Source organism: Castor canadensis, chromosome 13 (assembly GCF_047511655.1).
Source record: "Castor canadensis chromosome 13, mCasCan1.hap1v2, whole genome shotgun sequence".
Classification (NCBI taxonomy): domain Eukaryota; kingdom Metazoa; phylum Chordata; class Mammalia; order Rodentia; family Castoridae; genus Castor; species Castor canadensis.
Window position 1 is genome coordinate 20,169,311 of NC_133398.1, and position 26,833 is coordinate 20,196,143.

Here is a 26,833-nt window from a genome sequence, read left to right on the forward strand (position 1 = left end):
CCACACACACACACACACACACACACACACACAAAACTGTCATGTTCCTACGCGCCCTCTGACATCAGCCACCTTCTCTGTCACTAGTTTCTCTGCACTCAAATTAATCCTGGGCGATGAAAAATGAACCTCTCCCCCACCCTTGCTGCCGCCTTTTGCCTCACGCCCCCAGAGAAGAGTTTCTCCGCCAGGCAGTGGGTGAAGGTTTTTTTCCAAGTCACATGATCCAGGATGCAGGGGGAAAATCCTTCTTGGAACAGAGATGGGCCCAGAACCGGATCAGATGAGGCGAGATAAGGTGTGATGCTGGACAGCCTATATAAAGCATGGAGCCAGGGCTGCAGCCAGCACGCAGCCGCGGGGCCCTTTCCCCTGAGCCAGCCATGCAGGTGCCTCCGGGCCCCATGGCCAGCCACTGGGGAGCCACCAACCGCAGCTACTTCTACCTCACCACCGCCGCGCTGGCTCTATGTCTCGTCGTCACGGTGGCAACCATTATGGTCCTGGCGGTGCAGAGGACGGTAAGTGTACTTCTCTTCCTGGCTTTTCCTTTCTGATTAACTGTCAGCTTCCTCCAGAGGAGCAGCTCTGAAACAAACCAATGCCATAGTTGGGAGCATAATTAAAACTATAAATAAATTAAAGTATGTGTATATAGAAATGTCATGTAAAAAAGAAAGGGAGAGAAAAAACAGGAACTAACTCCCTGAAATCATTTGAATTTTGGAGAGGAACATTACTGGACCATCATCTCAAAACTTTCCCAATCTACAAGAGCCAAAAGAATGGAGAGGAACTCTGGGCCTTGAGAAATTAAGATTTAAACCCTGCCAAGCCAGAGACCCATGGTATAGAGGAAAGAAATGACAGGGAGCCCTGATAGCTTGTCTGCAAGTCATGCTTGATACCATGTCTTCGAGACCTTTAGGTTGATTCTGGGGTTCTGTGTTCTCGGTCCAAGTAGCCCTGCAGCTTCTGAGGTCTCAGACATAGCCAAGGGCATTTGTACTGCTCTTGATTGTGTTTTTTGTTTTTTTTAACAAGCAGCTAAATTCACAGGTTTGGGCACTTCAGCGTTAAAACCCACAAAACAAATCGAAAGCTTCCTCACAAGCCACTGCTTTGAAGAGCTTAGGGTGTCGCAAGAACCAGCCGGCCGAGAGGCAGAGAAAGTAGACATGTTTTTCACCTGTGTTCTCTGAGGTGCCTTAGAACACTAAGCAAATGTGGGGTGCACAAATGTGGGGTGTAGGGCTAAACTGCCCCAGAAGTAAAGTTTACTTTAAAGGAGTAAGATTTGTTTCTGGAAACAGAAGAGATAAAGGAGAAAACTTCTTTGTATTTCAGAAAGTTGCTGTTGACACAGTATCTAAAAGAATATATTGTATAGAAAATACTGTACTAATAGCATATAAGGGCTCACGATTTTTTTTTTTTGGTGAAGTGTTTGGTAATTTGGATAATGTGAAAACTGTATCCCCACATAGGACACCCTGCCAATGGGAGGATGTTTCTGTTTATTACCTCATAGCTCCCACTTTTCATGGTTTACAATCCTACAGGATTTGTTCTGGTTTTCCTTCTGTTGTCTCAGGCCAAATACTCTGCAAGTTATCAATTGCTAAGAAGAAGTAGAGTTTAAAAGGCTTTGATATCAATTTCTCAAATGTTATCAAGTGTTGAAATGTAAACATAGCTTGGAAGCTCAAGTCTCCATCACAGTGAAAGAAAGGAAGTGCTCACATTCAGTTTGGATTGTGGAATCTGTACAATGGGCTATCACCTACTAAGAGTAACTCTCTTAGACACGTTCCAGTGTGCCTTTTCTTCTGTATTAATGCTACAACTCCTATGATTATAATATACCAGAAGTATGTTGTTGTATAGCCATGGTCAGAGGGAAAAAAATTGAGGTGGTCTTCAAGAAGTTCTTCAGGTAGCACTGCTGGACATGGAGGAGAAACCCAGAGACCGGGGGGAGGGAGGGTGTGGAGAGTGATATGTGGCACTACAGAGAATTACAAAAAATAGTTTTCATTCAAATCCAACCAGTAATTGAATTGATTCCTTCTTTGAAGAGATCTTTCTGCCTCCTTTTTGTAAATGCAGAAAATGAGCAATAGGGAAAATAAGAAAATGAGAATGGAACTTGAACAAAGCCACACTGAGCAAGTGGTAGAGTCAGGGTTGCTTGGTTGATTCTTAAAAGCAGCATTCCTTTCTTCAATACAGAGCCACAGAAGCACCAAGAAACTTGGTTCCCAGTCATCTCGGGGGCTTTTTCTTCTTGTGCATCTCTTTCCTTGACATACTGATGCTTTGTGTTTGGATGTGGAAAGATACACTTCACAATCTGAGTCTGCTTTGGTGAGCTGTGATTTCTTAGCCCATGATATCTCAAGCACTTGCTTACAAGTAAAGCCTACAAGCAATAAATATTAATAGTTGTGATGTTAGACACCAAATGCTTACTGCATATCATTTCCAACAAGTTGCTCAGACATTAACTGTGGTAAAAACTAGGAAAGCATGATTTCCTGAGCCTGTATTATCAGGAAAGCGTCCAATAGGAGGAGAGAATGTGGACTGACTTGAGAACAAGTGGAACTTGGCAAAGTGAGGAAGCTAAACAGGACTTCTAGGAAAGACATCAAGGGAGGAACCCAAGGATCTTAGACTCACATCCCATTGTTAAAAACAGAATGGGCAGGTGGCCACCGTAGCACTCTCCCTATGTGAGAGACAGGGATGGAGAACAATGAGGATGGTTTTACTTCCATACATGTGGGCAGTATTTTTTTCTTGGTGGTATTGGTGTTTGAACTCAGGGCCTCATGCTTGTTAGGCAAGCACTTTACCACTTGAGCCACTCTTCCAGCCCACTTCCATTCACATAGTCACTATGGGAAGGAAAGAGAGTGTTTAAGAAAAACTTCTCTGAAGATTAGAGTTTCAGGTTGGCTTGAGAACATACAGATGGAGATGAGGGCGCTTTAGGTCAATGACAGTATGAGGAAAGAGATGGAGGGGAGAACATACAGGTAAACCAACCAGGATAGCCTTGAGATTCGGCTTGAAGATCAATCAACTCAAAGGTCAAGATCCATGTAATTTAGCTTGCAATCTCAAGTGTTCCTTGAGTATCATATGACATTATTATAAGCACTGGGTATATTTCCTTGAACACAACCAACAAAAATCCCTGCTCATGCACTGCTTATAGAACTCTCCAATGTTGCCTCTAAAGTCTCTGTGGTAGTTGAAATTTTGTTTTACTTACATTTAAATCAGTATAGTTATTATAAAATATTCTCTTTACATTGTTTAAGAAAATAGCCAGCAAATAAGGAAAAAGAAAAGAAAAGTAAAAGTCTGTCACACCTACCCCCGAGCAACTCCTCTATGCTGAGATAGCCACCCTAAGCAAACTCTCATGTGTCCTCCATCAATCTGAGAATTGATAATGACACACGTCATTATAATAAACCCATTATTCTGAGCCCTGCTTTATGCACTTGACAGTGTATCTTAGAGCCCCTTCCATGTCTATATGTAGAAATACATTTTCTTCTGTTGAAGAGTCACACAGTATCCTAAGGCTTCACATCGTACCTGATGTTTCAGAATTTATTTCATCTGTGCCTAGTAGGAGACATGATTTCCTCTAGATTTTTTGTCCTCTCTGCACGTCTACAAATAGATCTGTGGAATAAATTCTCATAGGTAGGAATACAATGTATATTTTCACTTCAGTAACTTTTCAATCAGCTTCCAAAGAGATTATACCAATATACTTTTCTGTTTTGTTTTTCTGTTGCTGTGGTTGGTCAGTTTTTGGTCTTTGAGACAGGGTACTTAATATGCAACCAAAGCTGGCCTTGAGCTTGCCATCCTCCTGCCTCTACCACCTTCTTGCTTGTTGGGATTATAGACATGTGCCATTGCACCCAGCTAAACCTAAATTTTCTTTTTCTTTTCTTTTTGCTATAATTCTAGAGAATGAACCCAGGGCCTTGTACATACTAGGCAAGCAACTCTACCTCTGAGCTACATCTTCAGTCCTTTGTACCAATATAGTCTTGAGGAAGGAAAAGTCTTACCAACTAAGAGACAGCTCTTCACATCAGTATGGGATTATTATTGAGTAGGCTCATCAGTACATTCATACAAACAGCCTGCAAAATATTACAGAGTCAAGACAAAATGTCATTTAATATATACAGCAAAGCCATAGAAAAACAATAAAACTTCTCTTATCTCCTCAAAAGAAAAAGGAATTTATGATGAGACAGGCTCCTAGGTTATTCCAGGTTACGTTTCAAGGGGCCTGGAAACCCTCAATCTTGGAGATATCTTTTCTAAACCTGGAAACTGAACTAATTCAGCTCCTAATGAGAATTTAAATGGCCACATTCCAAAAGATCAGAGCAAAGGCTCAGGACTGTTCAATTCAAGAACTGTAGGCTGCCTCTAGAAAGAAAGAGAAAGCAGCTGTCTCTTTTCTCTTTATAAAGAAAAACAATTATTATTTTTAAATGTATCCTTAGGGCCAGTCATGGTGGTTCACACCTGTAATTCTAGCTACTCAGGAGGCAAAGATTGGGAGGATCATGGTTTGAGGCCAACCTGGTCAAAATTAGCAAGACCCCCATCTCAAAAAACAAGTCTGGCAGTGGTGGTCTATGTCTGTAACCCCAGCTATACAGGAGACTTAGGTAGGAGGATCAAGGTCGAAGGTCTGCCCAGGGGAAAAAAAACAAAGACCTTACCTACAAAATAACTTAAAGCAAATAGGGCTGGAAGTGTGGCTCAGTGATAGCACACCTGCCTAGCAATGTGAGGCCCTGAGTTCAAACCCAGATCCACCAAAAAATATATATATATATCTTCATGGTACCCCTCTTCCTCCTCACCAACAGTGTAAGTGAGCACCTATTTGAGGGTACTGATTGTTGGTAAGGGTGCTGGTGTGGTTTTTGTTTTTTTTAAGTTCAGATACAGTATAGGAGGTGAGTTGAAATACCCTGTGTCACTTCTCCCTTCCCAAGAACTCTCTTTATCTTACATTCATTCCATTAAAGAATCAAAAAATAAATAAAACAATAATAAAAACCCTCCCCTGAGAATATTCTGAGGACCAAGCCCTATGCCAGGCTATGAGGGAATGAACCACTGGGCAGAGAGGACCCTGTCTTCCAGGAACTCTGCTGAATTAATGATATGAGGCCCAGGAGCTCGTGCTCTGGGCAGAACACCACATACCAGAGGAAAGAGGCATTTCTGCCTGGGAATTGGAGGCATTTGTGAAAGAACTAGACTGGAAGCCAGGCTTTCAAGAACTAGAAAGATCATGTCTTATGCTCAAAGTTTTATTTTGAAAAATTTCAAAAATGGAATGGAAAAGCCCGTATAACCTTTCACCTGCAATGGCCAAGTGTTAATATGTGGCCACATTTGTGCTCTCTCTATATGAAAGTAAGCTGTGGTCAGTATGACCTTCCATCCACATGAACTTCAGGGCCCATTTCGAGCTTACCGTAATGCTGTTACCGTGGCCAAGAGAGTTCACAGTAACTCTATAATACTACCTAAATAATACACTAGTCCTACTTGTCAAAAAATGTCTTCTATGTCTATTGCATTTTACTTTGTTTGGGGACCCTAGAATCTAATCGAGAGTCACACGCTGTGATATATGTGATGGGTATATCTGTTTTAATCTAGAAGGTTGCTATTTAAAGGATGGTCCTGGGAGCTTGTCAGAAATACAGACTCACAGGCCCCACCGCAAATCAAAATCTACATTTTATCAAGTGCCCCAAAGAATCTTTATGCATGGTAAAGATTGGGAAGCCCTGGTCTAGCAATCTCCTTGCCCTTTGTTTGCTTTGTATCGCATTGAGTATTTTTAAGGGCCCACGTCAATTCTGTTGCAGAATAGTTCATGTTCTGAAATGATCTTAGTGTTTATTCTTAATTATGAAATATTTTTGGCAAAAAATAATCACTTAAATATTATTACATACTTCCTATAGTAACACAGCTGGGAGTACATGTCAGGTTGTCCAATTTGGGTGGTTATGTTTAGTCACTTGATTAATGTAGTCTGCTAGCTATCTCTTTTGCAAAATATTTTTATTTTGTATTAATATGTCATCATCTATGAAGACATAAAAGTCCTTCCCTTGGTAGTGTTAGCATTTCTTGATGATCTTAGTCTGAATCAGCTAATGCAGGGAGGATTGGAGAAGGATGATTGCCTGATTCTATCCTTCTGTACTCTTTAGCTGTTGCATAGAAACAAGCTCTCTGTTGACAGGAGGGTGACAGATGGAAGTGGAACTGGGTATTTCAGGTGGGACAAAGTAGTGAGGAAAGACACAGCCCAGAGGAAGGCAAACCCAGAAGATAGCTGGGACCCAAACAGAAGTCAGCCTAGACAAGAAAGGAGAACATCAGGAAGCACAGCTAGAAGGCAGAAAAGGTTTAACAGAGGAGGCTGGGAGGACAGGGCCTCAACTCCATCTTCAGATCAGGAATATTTCCTAGGCCCAAGTTTGGGCCCAAGTCACATTCAACCACCTGTGGCCATCACTCAAGACCACAGGTGTTCTGGTTGCCTATTGAGTGATGCCCTTAAGTCTTTGCTACTACTCAAGGTGTGGCCATGACCCAGTCACACTGGTGTCACCTGAAAGCTCACTAGAACTTGAAAACAAATCCCAGACCTTCTGAGTTAGAACCTGCATTTCATGAAGATCCCCAGGGGACAGTAATTCCTTGAAAGCAAACCACTGCCGTGAGCCACCCTGATCCAATTCCCATTCTCAAGGACCTGCCAAACCCCAGCCTCCTATTGTGACCTCCACTCACTTTTCCACTGATTTCATGCTAGCTCTGAAATCAGACTCTGCTTGTCTAGATTAGAGCAGAGTTTTATCCTTCTCTAATCTAGACAAGCAAGATAGCAAGACATTGAAGAGCATTGCCTTTAAGGTAGCCTTGAAGCCTGCGTTTGAATCCATCCTGTACTGTTTGTCTCCTGTGGTACTTTTTGTAATCATTAAATCACTTCGCTAAGTCTAGTCAATCCCTAACTTTTGGGGTCCAGGTAAAGGCCAAATAAGATAATTCACATAAAGCATTTAACCCCAAGAGTAACCTTCATTCAGTGCTCAATCATGTTAGCTTGAAAATAATAGAGATCTTTATGGAACATGAGACAGAGCCCACCTTACAAGGCAATGTAAGGCCACAAAGGAAGAGGATATGGATTTGTTCCTCGCATATCGCAAACAGTAGTTACCTTCAATCATTTTCACTCACAGAGAACATTTTGTGTCAAGAGCTAATTTGGGAGCTGATTGTTCCTATGCATCATTGCTCTGTGCCTTGGATGTCACTTCCCTGTGAAAGAATTAAGCAATTTTAAGGTACTAGGGTAAACTAAGCACATAATAAGGATATAGGCAGCCCCCCAACCAGCTACCTTTTTCAAGAAATTGCTACATTTATGTAAAATACCTGATTATGTCTGCAACAACCCAGTGGAGGGAAGAATTACTGGCCCTTTAATCGCAGTGGTTAAAGGAGAGAAGGAAACGGTGCTAGGCAGAGAAGATGACTGGGATGGGGGTCATTTCTCCTGGGACAAACAAGCTAACCTTGACCACTCTTCTTTCCACACACAGAAAGAACTTTAATATTGTTGGGCTACCCATCTGCTATCCACAGAGCCTGAAGGATGCTTTAGGAAGTATAGTGGGTTGGTAATCATGGAGATAGGGTTTCCTAAGCTACTCAAGAGAGCTGAGAATGACAGCCTGGGAGGGTCAATTTGTTTGCATCTGGGTCAAGACTGTGTACCACCTTGCTGAAAGCCAATCACTGAGCAAGATGGTTCAAACTTCTCTTGGGTTCAAATTCCCAGGCAGGAATTCGGAGAGAATTTCAGGACTGGGGCACCCTGACGAAGAGGAGTATAAAAACAGCTGTCAGCATAGTGCCTAAGGTATTTACAGTCTTTGATAAATTTTTAGCGGTCATCAAATCCTTAGACTCTGCTTCTCTTCCCTCAAATGTAATGACTGCTTATAGGAGGAGAAGGTGAGAGGAGTGAGCTTTTTTTGACCTTGGCTTTGAAAACCAGGGTCTTTCCTGGTACAATGAAAAGCGCACTGGAGAATTTGGGTCCAAGATTGGTCATTAACTCATCAGTGCCTTTGCTTCTTCTCCTACAAAATTAGCATGATGAACCGAAAGCTGTCTAGGTTCCTCTCTGGCATTGACTCTCTAATTGTGTCTTCCATGAGTAGCTGGATAAAGTTCCAAGACCCCCTGCCCTTCAAAATCGAAACTCTTCTGCCCTGTATTCCTTAGGCCCTGAGTAGAGGATGAGGCAAGAGGATTCTTTGTGGTGCTAATATGCCTCAATTTTGGCATACCCTTCCTTGAAGTTGGGAAACCAGAAAGCACTCAAATGACCGAGAAGTGAGGCCTTCCCTGCCTCCCACCCCATACATTGGGTTCTCCTTCCTAATATTGCCTCTTACAGCCATGCTGGGCCAGGGGCATCAGCATCACCTGGGAGTTTGTCAGAAATATAGAATCCCAGGCTCTACCCAAACTTGAATCAAGATTCACATTCTAACAAGAGCCCCAGGTGATCTATAGACACACTGGAGTTTGAGAAGCACTATGCTAAAGCACTCTGATTCTTTTATTTGATCACTCTTGCCCCAGCTTACATTCTGATATATATTTATATGGACTAAATGACTTCACTCATACTATAGCTTCCAGTGACTAACATAGCGCCTACCCCGGGCCTTGTGCTCACCCACCAGGTGCCAAGTGCAAGTGAGTGATTCTTTAGTATCATCACCCCCCCCGCCCCCGCAGACACACACACACACACACACACACACACACACACACACACACACACCCCACCAACAGATCTGATGGTTTTGAAATTCGAGTGTTCTCTCACAGTCTCTGATTAAGCCCTGGGTGACTGATGAGTTCATCCATCTTAGCACCACATTTAAATGTAAACGTTTTTCTTTGTGTGTTTGCACATCACACTAATCGATAATCATGCTCGGTGGTAAATTAGCTGTTTATTAAATTTTGAACTGCTGGTTGTTGTCTCACAGAGGTAATATAAAGGGGAATTTTGAGATGTCGGGTTTTCCTATGAACTGCATGCGTAGTTGATTGACCACAAACTTAAAGCACTGTTAGGTAGGTTAAGAACTTTCAACTAAAGCCATAAAATCATAGAATATCTCAGCACAGGGGAAAGGACCTTTTAGACCAAGTTCACCTCCCTTCATCTGAGAAACTGAAGCCCAAAGGTGCAGACGGACTGACTTCCCCTATCTCCAGATTAGTTTGCTTTGTCTCCAGGAGACTTGTGACTCAGTACCACCCACCTGGGCTAGAGAAGAGATACATTCATCAGATGACAAAGTGTCCATGGGAGGCAAAGGTCAGAGCTTCTGGGGATATGGTAAAAGCAGGGTAACTTCAGATGGTCCTAAGCATTCATACAGAACACTAAGAAAATCAGATGTAACAGTAAACTTCCTACTTTGTAGGGGTAGGGAAGTTGATTTTTCCCATATAAATTCTTACCTCTCTCTCATCTTTATTAATACTTTGATTCAGTACACTCTAGGAGATTCTAACTTGTACACATCAAAGATAAATAAGATGCTCCATACCTTCCTGGGAGGACACCTTCGGGTGTCTCCATAGCTGACATGGGAGGAAAAAGAGAGCAGGAGAAAGTTAGCCTCTGATAAATTTGTTGGAGGAGGAGAAGCACAGCCCTCCGCCTCTGTGGACTACTTGTTCAGATGATCTGAACTGGACCTCCCTTTACCTGCCTCTAGCTCCTAGCCCATGGCGCCCTTCTTCAGCAAACAATCTGGTTCCATCAGCCTCTTACTTGTTTATGTAAAAATGTATGTATATGCTTATGTTTATTATGGCAAAATAACGTGTAACATAATGTAAGTGTATGGATATATAATATACACTTATGCTTATTCATGTTCTATATTTATAAGTATTTGCATATTCTCTTCAGACACAAACTTGTAACAAACCCATCAGGGCAGGAACCCAGTTTATTTATAGTATTTTCTCAAAACTTGGAATATAAACACTTAATTCAGAATTTCCAACCACAGGAGAGATATAAATGAACCTTCCAGGTATGTTTATGATGTACTTTCACAGATGAATCAAACATGGAAAAAACTCATACATATTTATAAACTTCACTTGATCTTATATTGACTGAATGGGGAAAATAACACCTGTAGAGGGAGAGAAAGCCCTGGCCTGGGTGGTAAGGATTCCAGCTGTAGTCTCTGAGCTCCATGAAACTTGCTGAGTGGCCCTGGCAAGCCATTTATCTCACTCAACCTCATGTTTCTTGTCTGAGAAATGTGGATAGTAATCCTTGTCTTGTGTAGGAAGTCTACTGTAAACTAAGTCAGTGAATTTTTTTTTAAAATTTAAGAGTGAAATGGAGGGGGAATTCTAAATTGCACAGTGCTTTTCGGATATCCAAATTGAAAAAAGAAAAAGATGTTTCAATGGGATGCCATCTTCATCCTTCTCTTTTCTCTCTTTGCTTCCAGGACTCCATTCTCAGCCCACCTGATAACATCCCCCTTAAAGGAGGTAAGATCTTGGAATTAGGAGAAAATCTGTACTGGACCATCCAGATGATGTCATAAGGTGTGGTAACCCATTATCAATTAGAAATGCTATGATTGTGCCCAACAGGAGATGGGGGAGGGTGGAAGTTAGCATTGCTCAGGGCTGAGCTGCTGCATCAGGTCAGCCACACCAGCCTCACACCAGCCCTTGGCACTCCCAATAATGAACACTCTTCCTATAGCATAGCTATGGCATGTGCACTAGCAAGAACATAAAACAGCATTGTGTTAAGAACTGGAAACCCTAAATTGGGTAAATGTGGGTTTGAATCTTGACTCTAGTTCTCACGTGGGAGCCTCATCTCCTCATCACTTAGATGGGAATTCACCTCTTTGAGGTATCAGAGCAGCCAATTAGACCCATCCACAAATGGATTGGCATGGTGACCAGCACATAATAATGGTCAAATAACTAGTAATATCCAAAATGCATAATGAAGTTGAGAGCTTGTGAAAACAGACTTCCTCCTTAACCCCCTACATTACCAGTCACTGAAGTTAATTAATGCATTGTTCTACTAACCCAAGAGGGGTGATATGCAGAGTTCAATTAACATTGAAAATGAAAACTTTGAGATCATCTGACTGATGTTTTCATCACTCACAAGAGGAAAAAGTCAGACCCAGAGAAGGAAAGAGAAGCATCTGGTTCAAGGTCATACAGCCTGACCCCAGAGCTCCTTGTCTCTAATCCAGTGTCTTTTCCATTCAGGAATATCAATCTCTATCTCAGTCCTGTACCTGCAGAAGCTGGGTAGAGAGCACAGGTAGACAACCAGACAGTTTGGAGAAGAAAGGACAGAAGGGCTGGGTGACTCATCATGGACACTAGGGTAGGGATACCAGGGCATCTTTGGGACAGAGGACACAGATGACCTGGCACAACTCTTCACATCAACAAATCACACTTGGTGTTTTCTTTAGGATACCCTTGATAATGTCTTTCCTGTTGTCTGTCACCCAGAGACTTAGAAACTAGGGGCAGAGGGTCCCAAAAGCCAAGCATTCGGAATCTTTCAAGGCAGATGAACAGCTTTGTGAACAATATCTCAGTCTTGGCTGGAATTATTTAGCAGTTGGCATGTGGTCTCAATTCCTATGATACCTGCATAGACAATCACATTAATTTAAAAAGGATCAAGGTAAAATGCAAAGGTAAACTTCTTCCATAAAGGTCCAGATAATAAATATTTTAAGCTTTGTAACCCTTGATGTCTCTGCTGCTATTCTTTGGCTGTGCAGTTACAGTGATAAAGCAGCCAGTCAACATGCAAATGAATGGGCTTTGTTGCCTTTCCCTAAAATTTTATTTATGGATTGAGGTGCTGAGCTGGATTTGGCCATAGGCCAGAATTTGTTGACCCCTGTAGTAGAGATGATATAGACTTTGGAGTTAGATGTCCAAGGTAAATCCTAACATGTTTCTATGGAGCTTTACAAAGAACAAATGAACTGATTGAATCTACCCAGATTTTCTAAGTAAGACTCCCCATTTCTCAAAAGGGAGAAATGAGCTTAAACATGGTCATGATTTTGGTGACAAAGATAGATTTGATCAGTAACAAGACCTCAGCCACAGTGAATTGCTGTTTCCTTACTTGTGTGGTACTTCAATCACACATTGCCAAGCACTGGAGTACTAACTAATAGTTCTGGCCCCATAATAAAGTTTCCATCAACCCACAGTGAAATAGGTCAGTTATGTTTAATGTAAGGACACTTGTCCTCAGAGAGCATGTCCTTTCTGTAGGTTTTGGTGTTAAAATCCCTTTCTTTTACAGTATGAAGTTGGTAGAAGTGGGAGTTAAATTAGTTTGCTTTTTTTTTTTTTAGTTATTTTGTTTTAATGATCATAATAGGCAAAATTTAAAACTTTCCACTTCATATTGATCCCCAAATTTTCATTTTGAAGGGAAGTTTCTTTTCATAAAATCTCAAAATTTGGTTAACAGTGGGCAAGATCACTTATCAGATTCTTCCTTACCTGGGCCATGGTGAGGAGTATCAGAACACGAACTAACAAAAGGCAGTCTCAGTTGACAATTGAATGTTTCTGCAAGATTTTTTTTAAATGCTAGTAATTCTCCCACTGGACCTGTGAAACTATCGTTAAAGACCTTTCTCTACTTCTTTTGGGTTGATCTTAGCCCCAACAGTGAAATCCAGCAACATGGGAATTCATGTTGCCACTGTTAAACTAGGAGCTGAGGCCCTGGGGATCGGGGTATCTTGCATAAGCTCGAAGGAGTCAATAGCAGAGAAAGGGTGAGAAGCCAGGGCTCCTCCCTGCCCTGCTTGGTGTGCTTCTGCTCTGAGATGCCAGCATCCTCTGTGTGTGGTCCCTGACTTCCTCCTGCTTTTAATACAAGTGTTCACTTCTCTCAGATGGGCAAACTACAGACATTGTAGTAAGGTAAAGTACAAAGAACATCACCTAGGGTAGGACCTGGACTCCAGAGCTGGTTTCTGCACCAGCAGTCTGGGTCTCTTGGGGCCTTGCCTGTAGTTTACCCACAGTGTCTTGAAAGAACTGGAATAGTCCTTCCAGCTTTGACACTTTCTGAAACTGTAATTCTCCTGTCCCATATGTTAAGACAGAAAACAGCCTAACAACGATCTCAAGGATATCTGAAGCCACCGCCTCCTTCTTCAACAAACCCATTTTAAACCTGTACATGCAGCAAATTACCCCTTTTGGGTGAAAAAGTGCCATTTCAAAACATTCCAGGTAGAGCAGACTCACCTTCCAGAATTCTCTAGCAGGAAGCTCCAGGGCAGGAGTTTTATCACTGGAGAGGGACAGTGTGGAAGCCAGACACATTCCAGGGAGCCCTCTGCTATACCATCAGCAGGAAACAAGCAGTGGACAGAGCGGGGAGTAGGGCTCTATACACACACTAAAGTAACCCAACACGGGATACACTTAGCTATGGGGAAGCCACAAAAACCTATGCCTGGGCAGGTGATGAGTCCTAACACAAGCCTCCCATTCTTGGCCAAAATAGTCCCCAGCCAACTGTCACCTTGCACCTACCCCATTGTGCTTGGGACAGGCCATCCCCTCATTCATTTGGAGCTGAAGGCCAGCAAGAGAAGCAGGAGTTGAACTTTTCTCCATGTCCTTCTCTCTGAGTCTTATTGTCTCCTGTAGAAGATGGAGGGGATAATAATTACTGTGTGAAGCCACCATGAGAATGGGATGAGACAGCAAATATGCTTTCACCTACCACCTGGCTGATCTACATCCTTTGGGCACACAGTCCACTTTGCTCCTTCGTATTCAAATAAAATGATCCCCTCTTGTCCTTTATACAGCCTGGAAACAAGAAGAGTGGGTGAAGAGAGCATGGCTTGTGCTTTTTCACATCATTTTTTGTTCTAATTTGTGCTTCTGCCAAATTTTGAAATCTCACGTATGCTCATAGTATGTGGCTTAGTTGTCCAGATCACAGAATTCAGCCACCTTCGCCTTGATTTCCCTGGAGTTCCAACAAGCACACCTCAATTTGTTTATGCCAATCTATCTGTACGAGAATCTATATGTGGGCTACACAGAGAGCTGGCAAGGCAGTGTAGCATAGCCCAGCAGATGATGTAAAATTGCATCTGAGACTTCTCTGTTCTTATAAAGCCTCAGCTGTTCCAGCCACTGGGAATTTCTTGAAGGACACTCTCCTTTCTCAGGTTCAGCCCTCAGCCACATGGGCTGACCCACTCTCTTTCCTATCCATTTTTATATCCTTCTCCCCATTTCCACAGAAGAAAACAGCCTAACAACGATCTCAGGGATATCTTGAGATAGCTCACACACACACACATGAGTCTGTAGAAATTTAAATTCTGACTTTATTTTAAAGAATGATTTTGGTCCTTTGATCTCACCCCCAGGCCTTCCCAGTGTTCCCTGGTCCTTGTCTTAATAAAACACTCCACCCCCCAAATAGCTCTTCCTTGCAGTGGAAGAATTCCATAGACAATGTTTAAGATAGCTTTCTTGTATTTCCCCACTGCAACTGTATGAGGCACTAGCAGGGTGAGAGTGATGGCACTGAGGGACATCTACAATGTCACACTGGCTGTAAAGTTGGTGATGTGCTCATCCATCAAGTCCCTAAAGGTAATGATTATTCCCAATTCGCTTATAAGGAAATAGAAGCACAGAGACACCATGTGACTTTTTAAGATTTCACAGTGAGTAAGGATGGACAAGACCAGTCTAATGCACCTCAAAGCCATTATGCTTAGCCAGGACTAGACTGTGGAATGCTTATCTTCCAGGGCCCCTACCTGCTGTCCACATCTAGGAATCCCTTCTCCATACCTGCTCCCCTGGCTGTTCATTTCCATGTGTTATGGCTTTGAGGCAGAGAGAGTCACTGTGAGGTACGCACATGGGTTTGTAGGAAGGTGGGACTGAGGGATCATTTGACCTGGGTGATTTCATCACCCCTGCCTGTCAGCAGGAAGAGACTTGCCTTTCTTGCAAATGTCATGTGGCTGCGAAGCCTTGGGTTTGGGGGAGCCCTAAGGAAATTGAAGCAGTAGAGAGACCATGTGCGGGATCCCAACAACCCCTTCAGTGTATTCCCTGCCCTGCCTGAATTCTGCCTCCAGTTGCAGATGAGCACCAAGGCTGGAGATGGGATTGTAAATTGGCATAGCTGCATTCTGGCCATGAAAGTTGAAGTAGCTCACTTTTCCTCTCCAAGACTTGAGTTCCCATTTCTGTAGTGTTAAGTGAGGGGTGAACCCAAAGATGGTTTTGCCTTAAGCATACCATTCCACAAATCAAATAGACATCTTGAGATTTTCTGACATTTCCAATTTTATCCACTTTACCAGGCTCCTCTCCTCTTCCCCTGCCCCTGCAAAAAAAGAAAATGTGGGCATTAAAGGAGAATGAGTGAGGTGGGCTCTCTAACGAACCAACCCAAAGAAATAATAAAAGTTGCCCATTGAAGGCAGTGAAACTAACCCAAGGAGTCTGGCTCCTCCCCAGCACCCACCTGTCCCTGATGCTGTGTGGCCAAGTTCCAGACAGTAGCAGCCTGTCCTACACTAGTGACAGAAGAAACAAGGTGGAGGAGCAGCCCCTTCACCAAGAGATACTGAACACTAGCAGCAGAGACATCGCCTCTAGCAATAGCTAGAGATGGACCTAGAGTGTCCCATTCACCAATTTTGTTATGTCTTGATTTTCTTTCTTGTTTTACTTTCTCCTTCACAGCAAGGGGGCATGCTCCTACTCAGGAGGTAAATTGCTTTTCCAATAGTCACAGGCCACAGGAGCCAATTTGCTTCTCCATGCTCTTTAAACACACTCACTAACATCAGCTCTTAAACTCACTGTCTTTTTCTCAAGGCAGAGACAATAAGAATCAGGAATCTCTGTGATAGAAATAACTAGGAAATGAGTGACTGGGAATGGAGTGAGATAGGGTCCTGGGAAGGCCATCTAGAGTTCTGAAGTCCCTTGTCCCTAATCCTCACACCCAAAAAGAGAGAGGCAAAAGAAGAGAGGAAATGCAAGGGAAGGGAGAGAAAAAAAAAGGGAAGATGAAAGGAAAGAAATGACCAGGTCACTGAAATACAGATGAAAATTTATCTTGAGTTCATACATACAAATCAGCAACCTCTGAACCCAGAGGAAATCTCAGTGTTCTCCACCTTGGGGTGAGTAGGAGGCAGGAAGGGGAAGTAGTTCTAGTCCTCGAAATGGTTTCCTTATGTATTTCATTCAAGCTGTCTGGACACAACAGGAATTGGCCTAATCTCTACAAGCCTAGAAGCACAGGCTCAGGACCAGGGAATGGGAGCCAGTATTTGGCATAGTTTAGGAGATAGACAGCAAATTCATTTTTATGCATTATCTCATTTAATACTCCTGCCAACTTTTGAGGTCGGTATTATTATTCTCATTTTGAGGAAGAGGAAACAGTAGTTCAAAGAGACAAGAGACTTGTGCAAATCCACACGACTAGTAGGTAGCAGAGTTGGGATTTGAACCCAAGTGTGTCTGACCCCAAGCCTGACTTTCTAAGAGTACCACCATACTTCTGCATTGCAAATAAGCTGAAGAGGAGGTTGTAAAAGTTATTAAAAATTTTAGCAGGTTTCTATGGGACTTCAGATTCACCTTTCCTTTAAAATTAAGGACTTCAAGGAAGCTTCTTAAACAGTCCCTAATAATGTCAGTTCAACCTACCTTTAGTATAAATGAATTCCAAGGATATACCTGTAGAGTCAGACTCCCTAACCCCAAGGAATCTTCAGGGGATTTAAATGTATTTGTATTTACTGATTATTTTCTATGTGCTTAACACTAAACATGCTGGGTTGGCTGGATTGTCGTAAACCCAGGGTCCCCCCCACCGCCCATCGTTGTTTGTTTAATAAATGCCTCACCTCATAGTTCATTTCTCTGTCACAGTTGGCCTGGTGGGCATTAGGAAGTGGCCAGGTTAAAGCTCTTTGAAATGGCCATCAGGCTAAAGATTCACACTGACCCCAATTGTGCTGAGAACAGAGAGACTCCTCTGGATATCACTGTGGGACTCTCCTGGGTATTCACCAAGAGAGATGGAACCAAAATGCAGTCATTAGGATCACCCTCTTTTTCTTCCAAAGGATTAAAATATTTTTAAGAGATGAAAGAATTCTGCACACTTTCCTAAAAGCATCAGACAGCCTTGAACACTCAGGTACATAATTGAAAAACTAATCCATCAGATAATGTCACGGGCTTCCTTTTAATGAGTATTCTTAGACAATTCATTCTGCTAAATGGCATTGCTAAGCCATGCCACGATAACAGCAAGGAAAGGAGGCAACAGGGAGAAAAGAAGTAACTTTTATGGAGTGTTTCCTCTAGCCATGTGCCATGCTGGTGACTTGTCACCTGTGATCTCATTGCACCATGGCAACATCCACACGTTTGGGTTGGTTGTTACTGTCCTCACTTCACTGTGCAGTAACTCAGGTTCAGTGTGGGGAGGTGACAAATCCAAAGCTAAAAGCCTTGACCAGAATCACGTACTCTCTCTTGAGATGCACTTATCCTCCTGTCAAAGGTGCCATAGAGCAGGAAGTCACCTGACACCCAATCCACATACCATCTGGCTGGAATGATCCATGTGGTTTCTTTTGTTGAAGTACAGCTGCCCTGGGGATTGCTGCATCTTTATGGGAACCTGATTGCCCCTGAATTGTGACTTGGCAAGGTTCAGCATATGGGCCTGAAGTCACCTGCTGGCATTCTCCCACATGAGCCCACAGGAGCGACCAGGAAGGCACATTAGTACCGTTTTCCCAGCACCTCCAGCTGTCTTGATAGTTTTCAGCTCCGGTGCCTGTGGTGGTCACTTCTTCCTGCATTTAACCCTTCCTGCTGCAAAGAAAAACTAAAAGATGAAGACAGAGCCCTGGACAGGGGTCAGAAGCCCTGTGTTCTGAACCCAGCCCTGCTACTTACTTACCTACTAGGGAGTCTTGGGCAAGACCCTCAGTGTCTCTGGGTTCTGTCTTCCCACTCATAAAACTAGGACTCTGTTAACATGTGTGAAATTATGAAATTTCACAACAGGGGCTAGTTTTTAAAATCATGATAATCCCGGCCTTCTGGAACATGGTTCTTAAACTTACCTTGAGCAATCTCTCCTCCCTTTCTCCTCTAGCCAACTGGCCATTAGGTTTCACTGGCACATTTTTCTCTCCAGCTTTTCAAACAAAAATAAAGGTTCATGATCATTCTGGAAGAGTCCAGAGATTGGAGCCAAAACATAGTAGACCACCTTTGTGCATCTGAAGCTTTTGTCCTCAGAGGAATCCACAGAGCGCCTCGACTAACGGAAGATAGGATGCCCCACAATACGAGTCTAGAGCTCGGGGTTCTGGTCTTGTCTGTGTTACTAACACAGGTAACCTAGGACCAGCCTGCAGTGTGTGTACATTGGGGAGCACATGAGTTATATGTTTACCAACCTGGGACCAGGGGCTCTCTCAGGGAAATTCCATCATCCTCAGAGTTTAAATGCTCTGTTCTACCACTGCAGGTTTTTGAAAATCTGAATGAATATGAACATGGTCTCCTCCTTGGCATACAGCTACATGCCCACAAAAATAAATAGTTGTAACCGGGACTGATGCCCTGGCCACAGCCCCAGCCCCTTGCTCACTTCTGGCAGTGGAGAACTGAGTCTGTACAGCTTGCTAGAATAATCAAAAAGGCCCTCCTAGATCATTGGTCCACATTGCCCTTCATCTAGATAGGGACCCTACAGCCCAGAAAGAGGAAATTCCAGGATTCTGACTCCTGGGACATCAACTTAGCCACCACGTGCAGACAGTTCTCATTTCCCTCGTGTTCTGTTTTCAAAACAAAGCCCCTTAGGACATTTCATTCAGCTAGGAGACAAACGAAGCAGGAGTACGTTCTGCTCCCAGGCCTCCCAGGCCTCAAAGCTCCAGAAACATTGTGGGATTCCAGCTGCGTGTGGCATCCTCTGTTTATAAGTCACTCCTTGTCTTCATACCAAAAGGGAAAGTCATAGTATGAATTTACAGGGTGATGAGGACACTTGGGTTGTATGACTGATGACCCACAAAATGTTATCTAGCTCTGGACAAGAGCTTCACAATTCCTAAATCAGCCCAACCAGTCTCTGACTGAATAGCACTGACTGGCCAAGTGTTTGAACTGTCAGCTCTGTGACATACTGTGTGACTTCGGTGCCCTTAGTGGCAGTCTGCCCATTGCCACTCTGAGAAATTGGGATTAGAACATTGCTGGCCATCAGCTGAGGGCTTCATTTTCTTCAGCTCCCACCCAGAACCTCAGTGTTTGAGTCCCCAGTCGGGCTGCAGCTTTGTCAAATGTGAAAGCACAGAAATTGTGCCCTCCTCTGAGGTCTTCTCCAAGTTCAACAGTGCCCTTCTCTCAAGAGCTCCTCTAGTGTCCTGCTTTCAGCCCCCTTTCTGAACCAGCCCTGGCAATGCCATTCTTAAAAAGAAGCTACCCATGTTTATCTGTTGGCTAGAAACCATCTAAAAGATTCTTTAAGAAAAACTAAAATATGCCATGCCTTTTGACTTCAGGAAATGCAAATGCTTCACAATAAGGTTAATTTTTTCCATCCTTGAGTTTCTCAGAATTACAACTGAGGTCACCCCACTAAACATGTGAAGACCAAAGGGGAAAAACAGCAAAAGAACCTGCATGTATGAGAGGCAAACCTGGGCTTGTACTCCTGCCACCACTTGTTTGTTGTCACACACCTGATGCAGATGCCACCACAAGTGGTGTGGCATGAAGGGGTTTTGAACTGAGGTGGGGGTGGGAGCTGTCTCTGGTGTGATGTGCTGGCCTTTTCCCAGGGCTTGTGTCTCATCCTCCTTTGTAAGCTCACCTGCAAGCCTGCAGGTGACCTGACTTATTCCAGCTCTGAAGGGAATGACCAGCCGACATCCAGTACATCTCACTCATGCCCTGTGTACTTAGCTGGTCTCCACAAATGGAAATGAGAGAGTCAGACTCGATGAGTTGATTCAGCAAACATTTACAGAGCATCTTTGAGGCTGGACAGTGGGGAAGAGTAAGAGAGCTCACAATCTAATGGAGGAGGCAAATAAGTAAACAGAGGAAGGGTCAGAGAGAGTCCTAGGGATGACTGTCTGGCTGTGTTTCAAATGACAGCTGGCCTCATGAAGGTGGGGTTCCAGAGAAGCAAGTGCCAAACAGAATGACAAATCAGCTTGTTGTATTTGAGGGCACTGCAAGCCCCAAACTCTTGTGGAGTAGTCAGTAATCCACTTGAGCATTAAGACACATCCCTGAGTTTGACTCTCCACCCTACTACCAACAATTGTATAAATGTGAACCTGTCACCGAACTTTTTAAAGCCTTGGTTTCCTCATGTACATGATAGAAATGATGATAGACCTGCCTCCTGGGATGCTTGGGAAACTTAAATGAAATAACATGTGTAACAAGCTTAGCAAAATACCTAGAATATAACAGTTGCTCAATTCATATTAGTTCTTATTATAATCACTGCTGTTGTGATGATTGTGATGATGACCAATGATGATTACTGTTGATGTAGAGAAAAAGGGAAGGAAGGGAGATGAAGGATGAGACCGGAGAGTCTGGCAGGGGTTAGAACACAAGGGGCTGTGAATTCCATGCCGAGGAGCTCGGACATGCTCACACAGACAAAAGCAATCAGAAGGCCAATCCAAGCAGAGATTCAGCCAACCTGCCCTGGGCTTCCTTCTGACCTGATGTTTCATAGCCCCAAATCGGAGGTTAAGGCAGAGGATCCTAATGGTAATCTCAGCCTATCAAGGAAATAGCAGCATTCAGTGTGGGGGTTCTGATTCCATGTGCCCCAAGAGTGTAGGACAAGGACTGTAGCTGGCAGGACCAGAACATTGGTTGAAGGATGAAATCCAGAGAAGGGCAGCTGGCCTGCAGCCCTCACCACTAAAGGAGGGTGGATTCAGGTCAGAAGCTTTTTGTGGATCAAAGACAACTAAGGATGAAAACTGCCCCCTACTCTTGCTGGGGGAGCCCCTGTGTAAGCTTGCTCAAACAGCCTCTCAACTTCACTTTGAACCACTCTAAGGCCCCAGAGGTTTTCTCAGGCTGTGCAGAGAAGGCAATGGGGAAGGTTGGGAGCCCAACATATACTACTCAGAGACAGAAAGGACATGCGAAGGGTGTGGTCACCCCATCACATGAGCCTGTGGCTACCAGTTTCTAATGGATAGACTGAATGGTCATCTCTGGTGTCATCACCAAAAAGATGTCAATGCCAAGTTGGGGACCTTCCAGTTTTACAGATAAGGGATCCAACGCTCAAAGAAGAGAAGAGATTTGCTTCAAATAAACTGAATTCATGAGTCATTGCAGGAAATGTATAAGTTGATTCTTTGCATACAGAGTAGTTACTATAATAAGGACCCAAGCTATCATCTCTGGTAAAGATATTAAAATGTTTTTATTTCTTAACTACCATAATGACATAGATGGTGTGTTTGCATCTGTCAAAGAAGCTCCAGGTGGTAAGCTTCCTGTTAAAATATCTTTAATCCTCTGTTTTCTTAAAATTGAGTGGAAAGATGTTTTTATCTTTGTTGTCTAGTAAAATGGCCCAAATGAGGAAACCTGGCCTTTGGAATCAGACAGACATGGGGGAATCCTAGCATTTCTGTGTCCTTGCTTGACCTTGAGTGGGTCATTCACTATCTTAAGGTATCAGCGTTAACCCTGCAGGGTTACTCTGAAGACCAGACTAGCTAATGCAAGTGAAAGAACACAGAGTAGTCCCTGCTGTGTACTCAGCAGGTAGGATGACAATAATTATGGTGAGTATTACCAATTCTTATGGGCCATTGCTTGATTGAGTGCATGGTGCAATATATTCAACCTATCTGATCCCAAGGTATTTTTCTGCCTGTAAGAGGCACTTGATAATGCCTCTGTCATGTAATTATACAAGATGAAGTGAGGTGAGATATGAGAGTGACAAGAATAGTGGCTGGCACATTGCAGGATCTTGGGTTATATTTGTTTGCTTCCTCTGACTCCTACAGTCTTCTAAAAAATCCCAAGTGGATGCAATCAATAAAAAATAAACTTTAGAACCACAAACGTCCTAAGATACTTGACAGCAAAATGAAAACTCGAGTTTTCCTTTTACCCCCCACCCCAGTTGAAACAGAATAGTAATTGTCAACATCAAAGGGTCTTGGAAAAAAATCTGTCTGGAGTTCCCAGAGCAGCAAGAAAAATCATGTTTCATCTCTTTTCTTTTAGGAAATTGCTCAGAGGACCTCTTATGCATCTTGAAAAGGGCGCCATTCAAGAAGTCATGGGCCTACCTCCAAGGTCAGTAAACCCAAATTCAGGAAATCTAACCACATGAAGGCCACTTCCCATGGCAACTTGTAAGCCAGAAGTCCCAATTAGAGGCCCATGCTGAATATGACCAGTAGATATATTCTGTTTAGCCTACACTATATTTTTTATAACTTGAATCTGAATGCCTTAGGGGGAAAACAGAAAGTGTTTCTCTCCAAAGCTACAAGGCTCCTTTCCTCACCTCATTCACTCCTTTATGTGGCCTACTCAGCCTTTGTAGGCATTTTTGTCCCCCACTCTCTTCACCACCTATCCTGTCTATTTAAGCTACCTTCCAGATTGGGACAAGTACACAATCCTTTTTCCTAATGCAAGGGAAGTAGGCTCTTAGTCTCTGACTGTAGAAAGTTATTCCCAAGGGAACCACAAAATTGCCTTGTCCCTATATTGAGCCTGTTGGCTCAGGGCCTATATTCGTATTGCAGAGTGCTTCATGTAAGAGCCCCTTGTAAATGGAAAAATAAGAGCCTCTTACACTGAAGAGAATGAAATACAGAGATGACCAAGCTTCTCCAAATAGACATTTTGCTCATTCTAAAATTCAGTTTTGCAGTTAGATTAGTTCTTACCTTTCAGTTGAAATGCAGCAAGCTTTAAAGGAAAACATAGAATCAATTAAAGCCAACATGGTGACTTCCCAGTTCTGAAGGTACCTATACCAGTCAGTGCTTATTTTCATTTGTTAACACTCAGAGACTTGGCTTTGATATAGATGCATCATCATCTTAGAGTTCTGCAAATCTGTAATTCCCTGCTTTTCTCTAAAACCCAGATGGCAGAGCTCCTCGGTAAGCACATGATGGGACAGTACAATAGCATTTAGCTGCCCTTTAAAGAAAAGAGACATTCAAAACTTCAGAAAATTAGAGCACCTGCCTAGCAAGTGTGAGGCCCTGAGTTCAAACCCAGTACCACCAAAAAAAAAATTCAGAGCATGTTAAAGGATATATCTTTTTGTAAACATTTTTATTAGTGTGTATTAATTGCACGGAATAATGACTTGCATTGTGACGTTTCACACATGCATATAACACACTCTGATCATATCTTAATATGAATGCTAATGGAGATTCTTTTGGAAAATTCAATACCTAAATTAGTTATTAAATGAGTATCAAATGCCCTAGCTCTGCAACTTTCTGCAATGCCTCCCAAACTGTAGTCATCCACTAAATGTTCATTCATAATAAATGAATGCAATAACCCAGACCTGGTGTGGAATACAGTCCGGGAGTTTATGAGAAGGAAAATGGTCATCATAATAATATAATCATATAACATGAAAATAATCAGGGGAAGCCATTGTGTATGAAGGCAGGAGGACACTACTGACTGTGTGTATTCTGACACTCCAGCTTTCAGTATTGCAGAAAAAGGAAGAAATATGATTTTCTACCTGCACCTAAAATACTAAGTAAACCCCAGGGGTAGCACAGAAGATATTCAGATGTTTGGGATAGCAGGCAACTTTATAGAAAACGTGGGTCTTGAGTGGGAACCTTAAAGTAAGAGTTTTCCAGTCTGCACCTAAGATTGATCAATAATTCTGTTTGTACTCTTCCCAGTGTCAAAATATCTGAACAGTACCATGCTGTCTTGGAATGAAGATGGCATCATCCACGGAGTCAGATACAAGAATGGGAATCTGGTCATCCAGTTCCCAGGTTGGTACTTCATCATTTGCCAACTGCAGTTTGTTGTGCAATGCTCAAATCATTCTGTAGACCTGAAGTTGGTGCTTCTTGTCAACACAGAGGTCAAAAAACAGGCACTGGTAACAGTATGCAAGTCTGGAGTACAAACCAAAACCATATACCAGAATCTCTCTCAATTCTTTCTGGACTACTTGCCGGTCAACACCACTATATCAGTCATGGTGGATAAATTCCAGTACGTGGATACAGACACCTTTCCCCTTGATAATGTGCTGGCCATCTTTTTATACAGTAGTTCACACTGAACAGTTTCTCTTGGCCTTCAGGAAGAAAATTCTTTACCATACAATACTTTATCCATCCAAACACTTGGAAAAAAAATTAAAACAAGATTGAAACCACAAAGTGTATTAAATAGTATAGTATTCCTTCTGTCTCTTGGAAAGATATAACTCCTGGGATAAAACAGTGACATATCTTTCAGATGCAAGTGGGGAAGCAATGTTGAGTGATAGACGAGTACCACTTGGGAATCAGAAGGAATTGGGTTGCACCAGCCCAACCACTAATTCACTATTTGACATCGAGCCATTCTTTCCCTCCGTGGAATTCAAGATCCAGGTCTGAAAAATTAGGGGACTGAGACTGAATCTGTCCAAAGTCTTCACCTCAGTAGTTCAGATTTGTGAGATGAAATTCCAGGAAGAGTTCTAGAAGCTTCAAACCAAAGCAAAGCTCAACATGCCAGAATAAAACCAATGATACCAGTCACATCTTGCTGCATGTCTTTTCAGCAGGTCATGGGGACAAGGTTCAAAAGGTGCCTTGCAGAATGATACTGTGTTCAGCAGCACTCCACCTGCTTGTAATGGCCCAGGTGATACTGTCATTTATCAGGGAATCACTGCTGCCATCTCCTGCATGATATACGTCTATTTTCTGCTTCAAATTCTCAGAAAGTGAGTTGTGTGGAGAGTTTTTAAGTCCCCACAAAGCTGGATAGATAATGATGATCCTGAAAATGTTGAGAAGAAATGAGAAGGAACAACCTCCTCTCCTAATTTGGATGGCCATGAGATTTCTCCACACGTGAACCTACTGCATCATTCTTGAAGGAGCACCTTTTTGTTGAAGGACTTTGATAAATCACTTCAGTTGTTGTGTGAGCCCTAGGGTTATGCTTCAGTAAGAAAAGAGGAACCCTCATGTGCTATGCAAAAGAGTGGAGAAAAGCCCGCATATTTCTCAAGAAGGAGAAGAGAAAAGTGAAGTTTGTCAGAGAAAGGCTAGAAGAGATTAAAAAGAAGAGCCAGCTGTCAGAGTGTGGAGGATAGGGACACAGGAAAACAAAAATGGCTAATAGAAAATGCAGCGTGCAATGTCAACCTCCTTCTAGGTCTCCTGTAGGACATGTTCAGTAAAGTCTGAATTTCTCTTTAACACCTTTTGTGAGTAGATTCTTTGGGAAGATAAGGCATTGGAAGAGGGGTTGGATTCCACAAGTCAAGTGGTCCATGGTCAAATAAGAACAGATTTTGAGAACACAAAGCTAGAGAATAAGGGGACATCTGGCAACTGAGTTGTACTCAAATGTCAGATAAATGAATCTTGATTAAACTAATGCATACATTCTTGGAAAGTTATATGCAACCTAAGAGTGTGTAAACTTAGCAAATGTTCTAGCCTCTCCTATTCTAACTCAAGAAAGAGTCCATTTTCATTATTCAAAAACAATCCTCTGAGCAGAGGTACCTTTTTCATTCTGAGTGGTTCCCAATTTCAGTCTCTGTCAAGGAGTAGAAAGCCAACAGCCACAGACACAAGGAGCACATCATTTCAAAGAGGATCGTGGTTCAAGACCAACCCAGGCAAAAGTTAGCAAGACTCTATGTCAAAGAACGAGCTAGGCATAGTGGCTCAGAGCTGCAATCTCAGCAATGTGGCAGGGAAGAGTATGAGAATTAAAAACCAAGGCTAGCCCTGGGCAAAAAGTGAGAGACTCTATCCAAAAAATAGCTAAAAATTAAAAAGGGCTGAGAATGGGGTTCAACAGGTAGAACACCAGCCTAGAAGCACAAAGCCCTGAGTTCAAAACCCCAGTATAACCAAAAAAAAAAGGAAAGAAAGAAAGAAGAAATGTAGCAAAATAAAATTTAAAAAGCCAATAATGATTAATAAGTCAATTGGTAAATACATAGGAAGTGAACAATAAGGAAGTTTAAAACCAAATTCTGTTTCTCTTGAGGGTTAACCAGTCCCTGGGAACTTTATAAGTAAATGACATTTTCTGCTCCACCCCAATTACTCCAGGATCATCACTCAAACATGAGACAGTCTGTCTCCCTCTTCTGTAGATTCAGTGATTAAATACAGGAAAGAGCTAAAGTCCTGCAACATGGAAGTTCTGACCCTCAGAAACTAAAGATATATATATGATAAAGTCAATACTTTCCAGTAAAAAAGATTGTTGTTTTAATTTGAATTTATACATGTATATGTGTATGTGTAAGTATATCTGTACA

At 42.6% G+C, this 26,833-nt stretch overlaps 1 protein-coding gene across 1 annotated transcript; it reads left to right on the forward strand.

Annotated features, from left to right (window-relative positions):
* Tnfsf8 (TNF superfamily member 8) lies at window positions 1–26,489 on the forward strand. Its single transcript, XM_020185153.2, has 4 exons — window positions 1–521; window positions 10,656–10,698; window positions 22,552–22,623; window positions 24,222–26,489. The coding sequence occupies exons 1-4, from the start codon at window positions 327–329 to the stop codon at window positions 24,614–24,616; spliced, it is 705 nt and encodes a 234-aa protein (XP_020040742.1). The 5' UTR covers window positions 1–326; the 3' UTR covers window positions 24,617–26,489.
* Window positions 26,490–26,833: the final 344 nt, after the last annotated feature.

Coding starts and splice junctions, on each gene's coding strand:
- Tnfsf8 (XM_020185153.2), top strand. CDS start 327: ATGGAGCCAGGGCTGCAGCCAGCACGCAGCCGCGGGGCCCTTTCCCCT. Junction 10,699..22,551: donor TAACATCCCCCTTAAAGGAG/GTAAGATCTTGG, acceptor CTTTTCTTTTAG/GAAATTGCTCAGAGGACCTC. Junction 22,624..24,221: donor GTCATGGGCCTACCTCCAAG/GTCAGTAAACCC, acceptor TACTCTTCCCAG/TGTCAAAATATCTGAACAGT.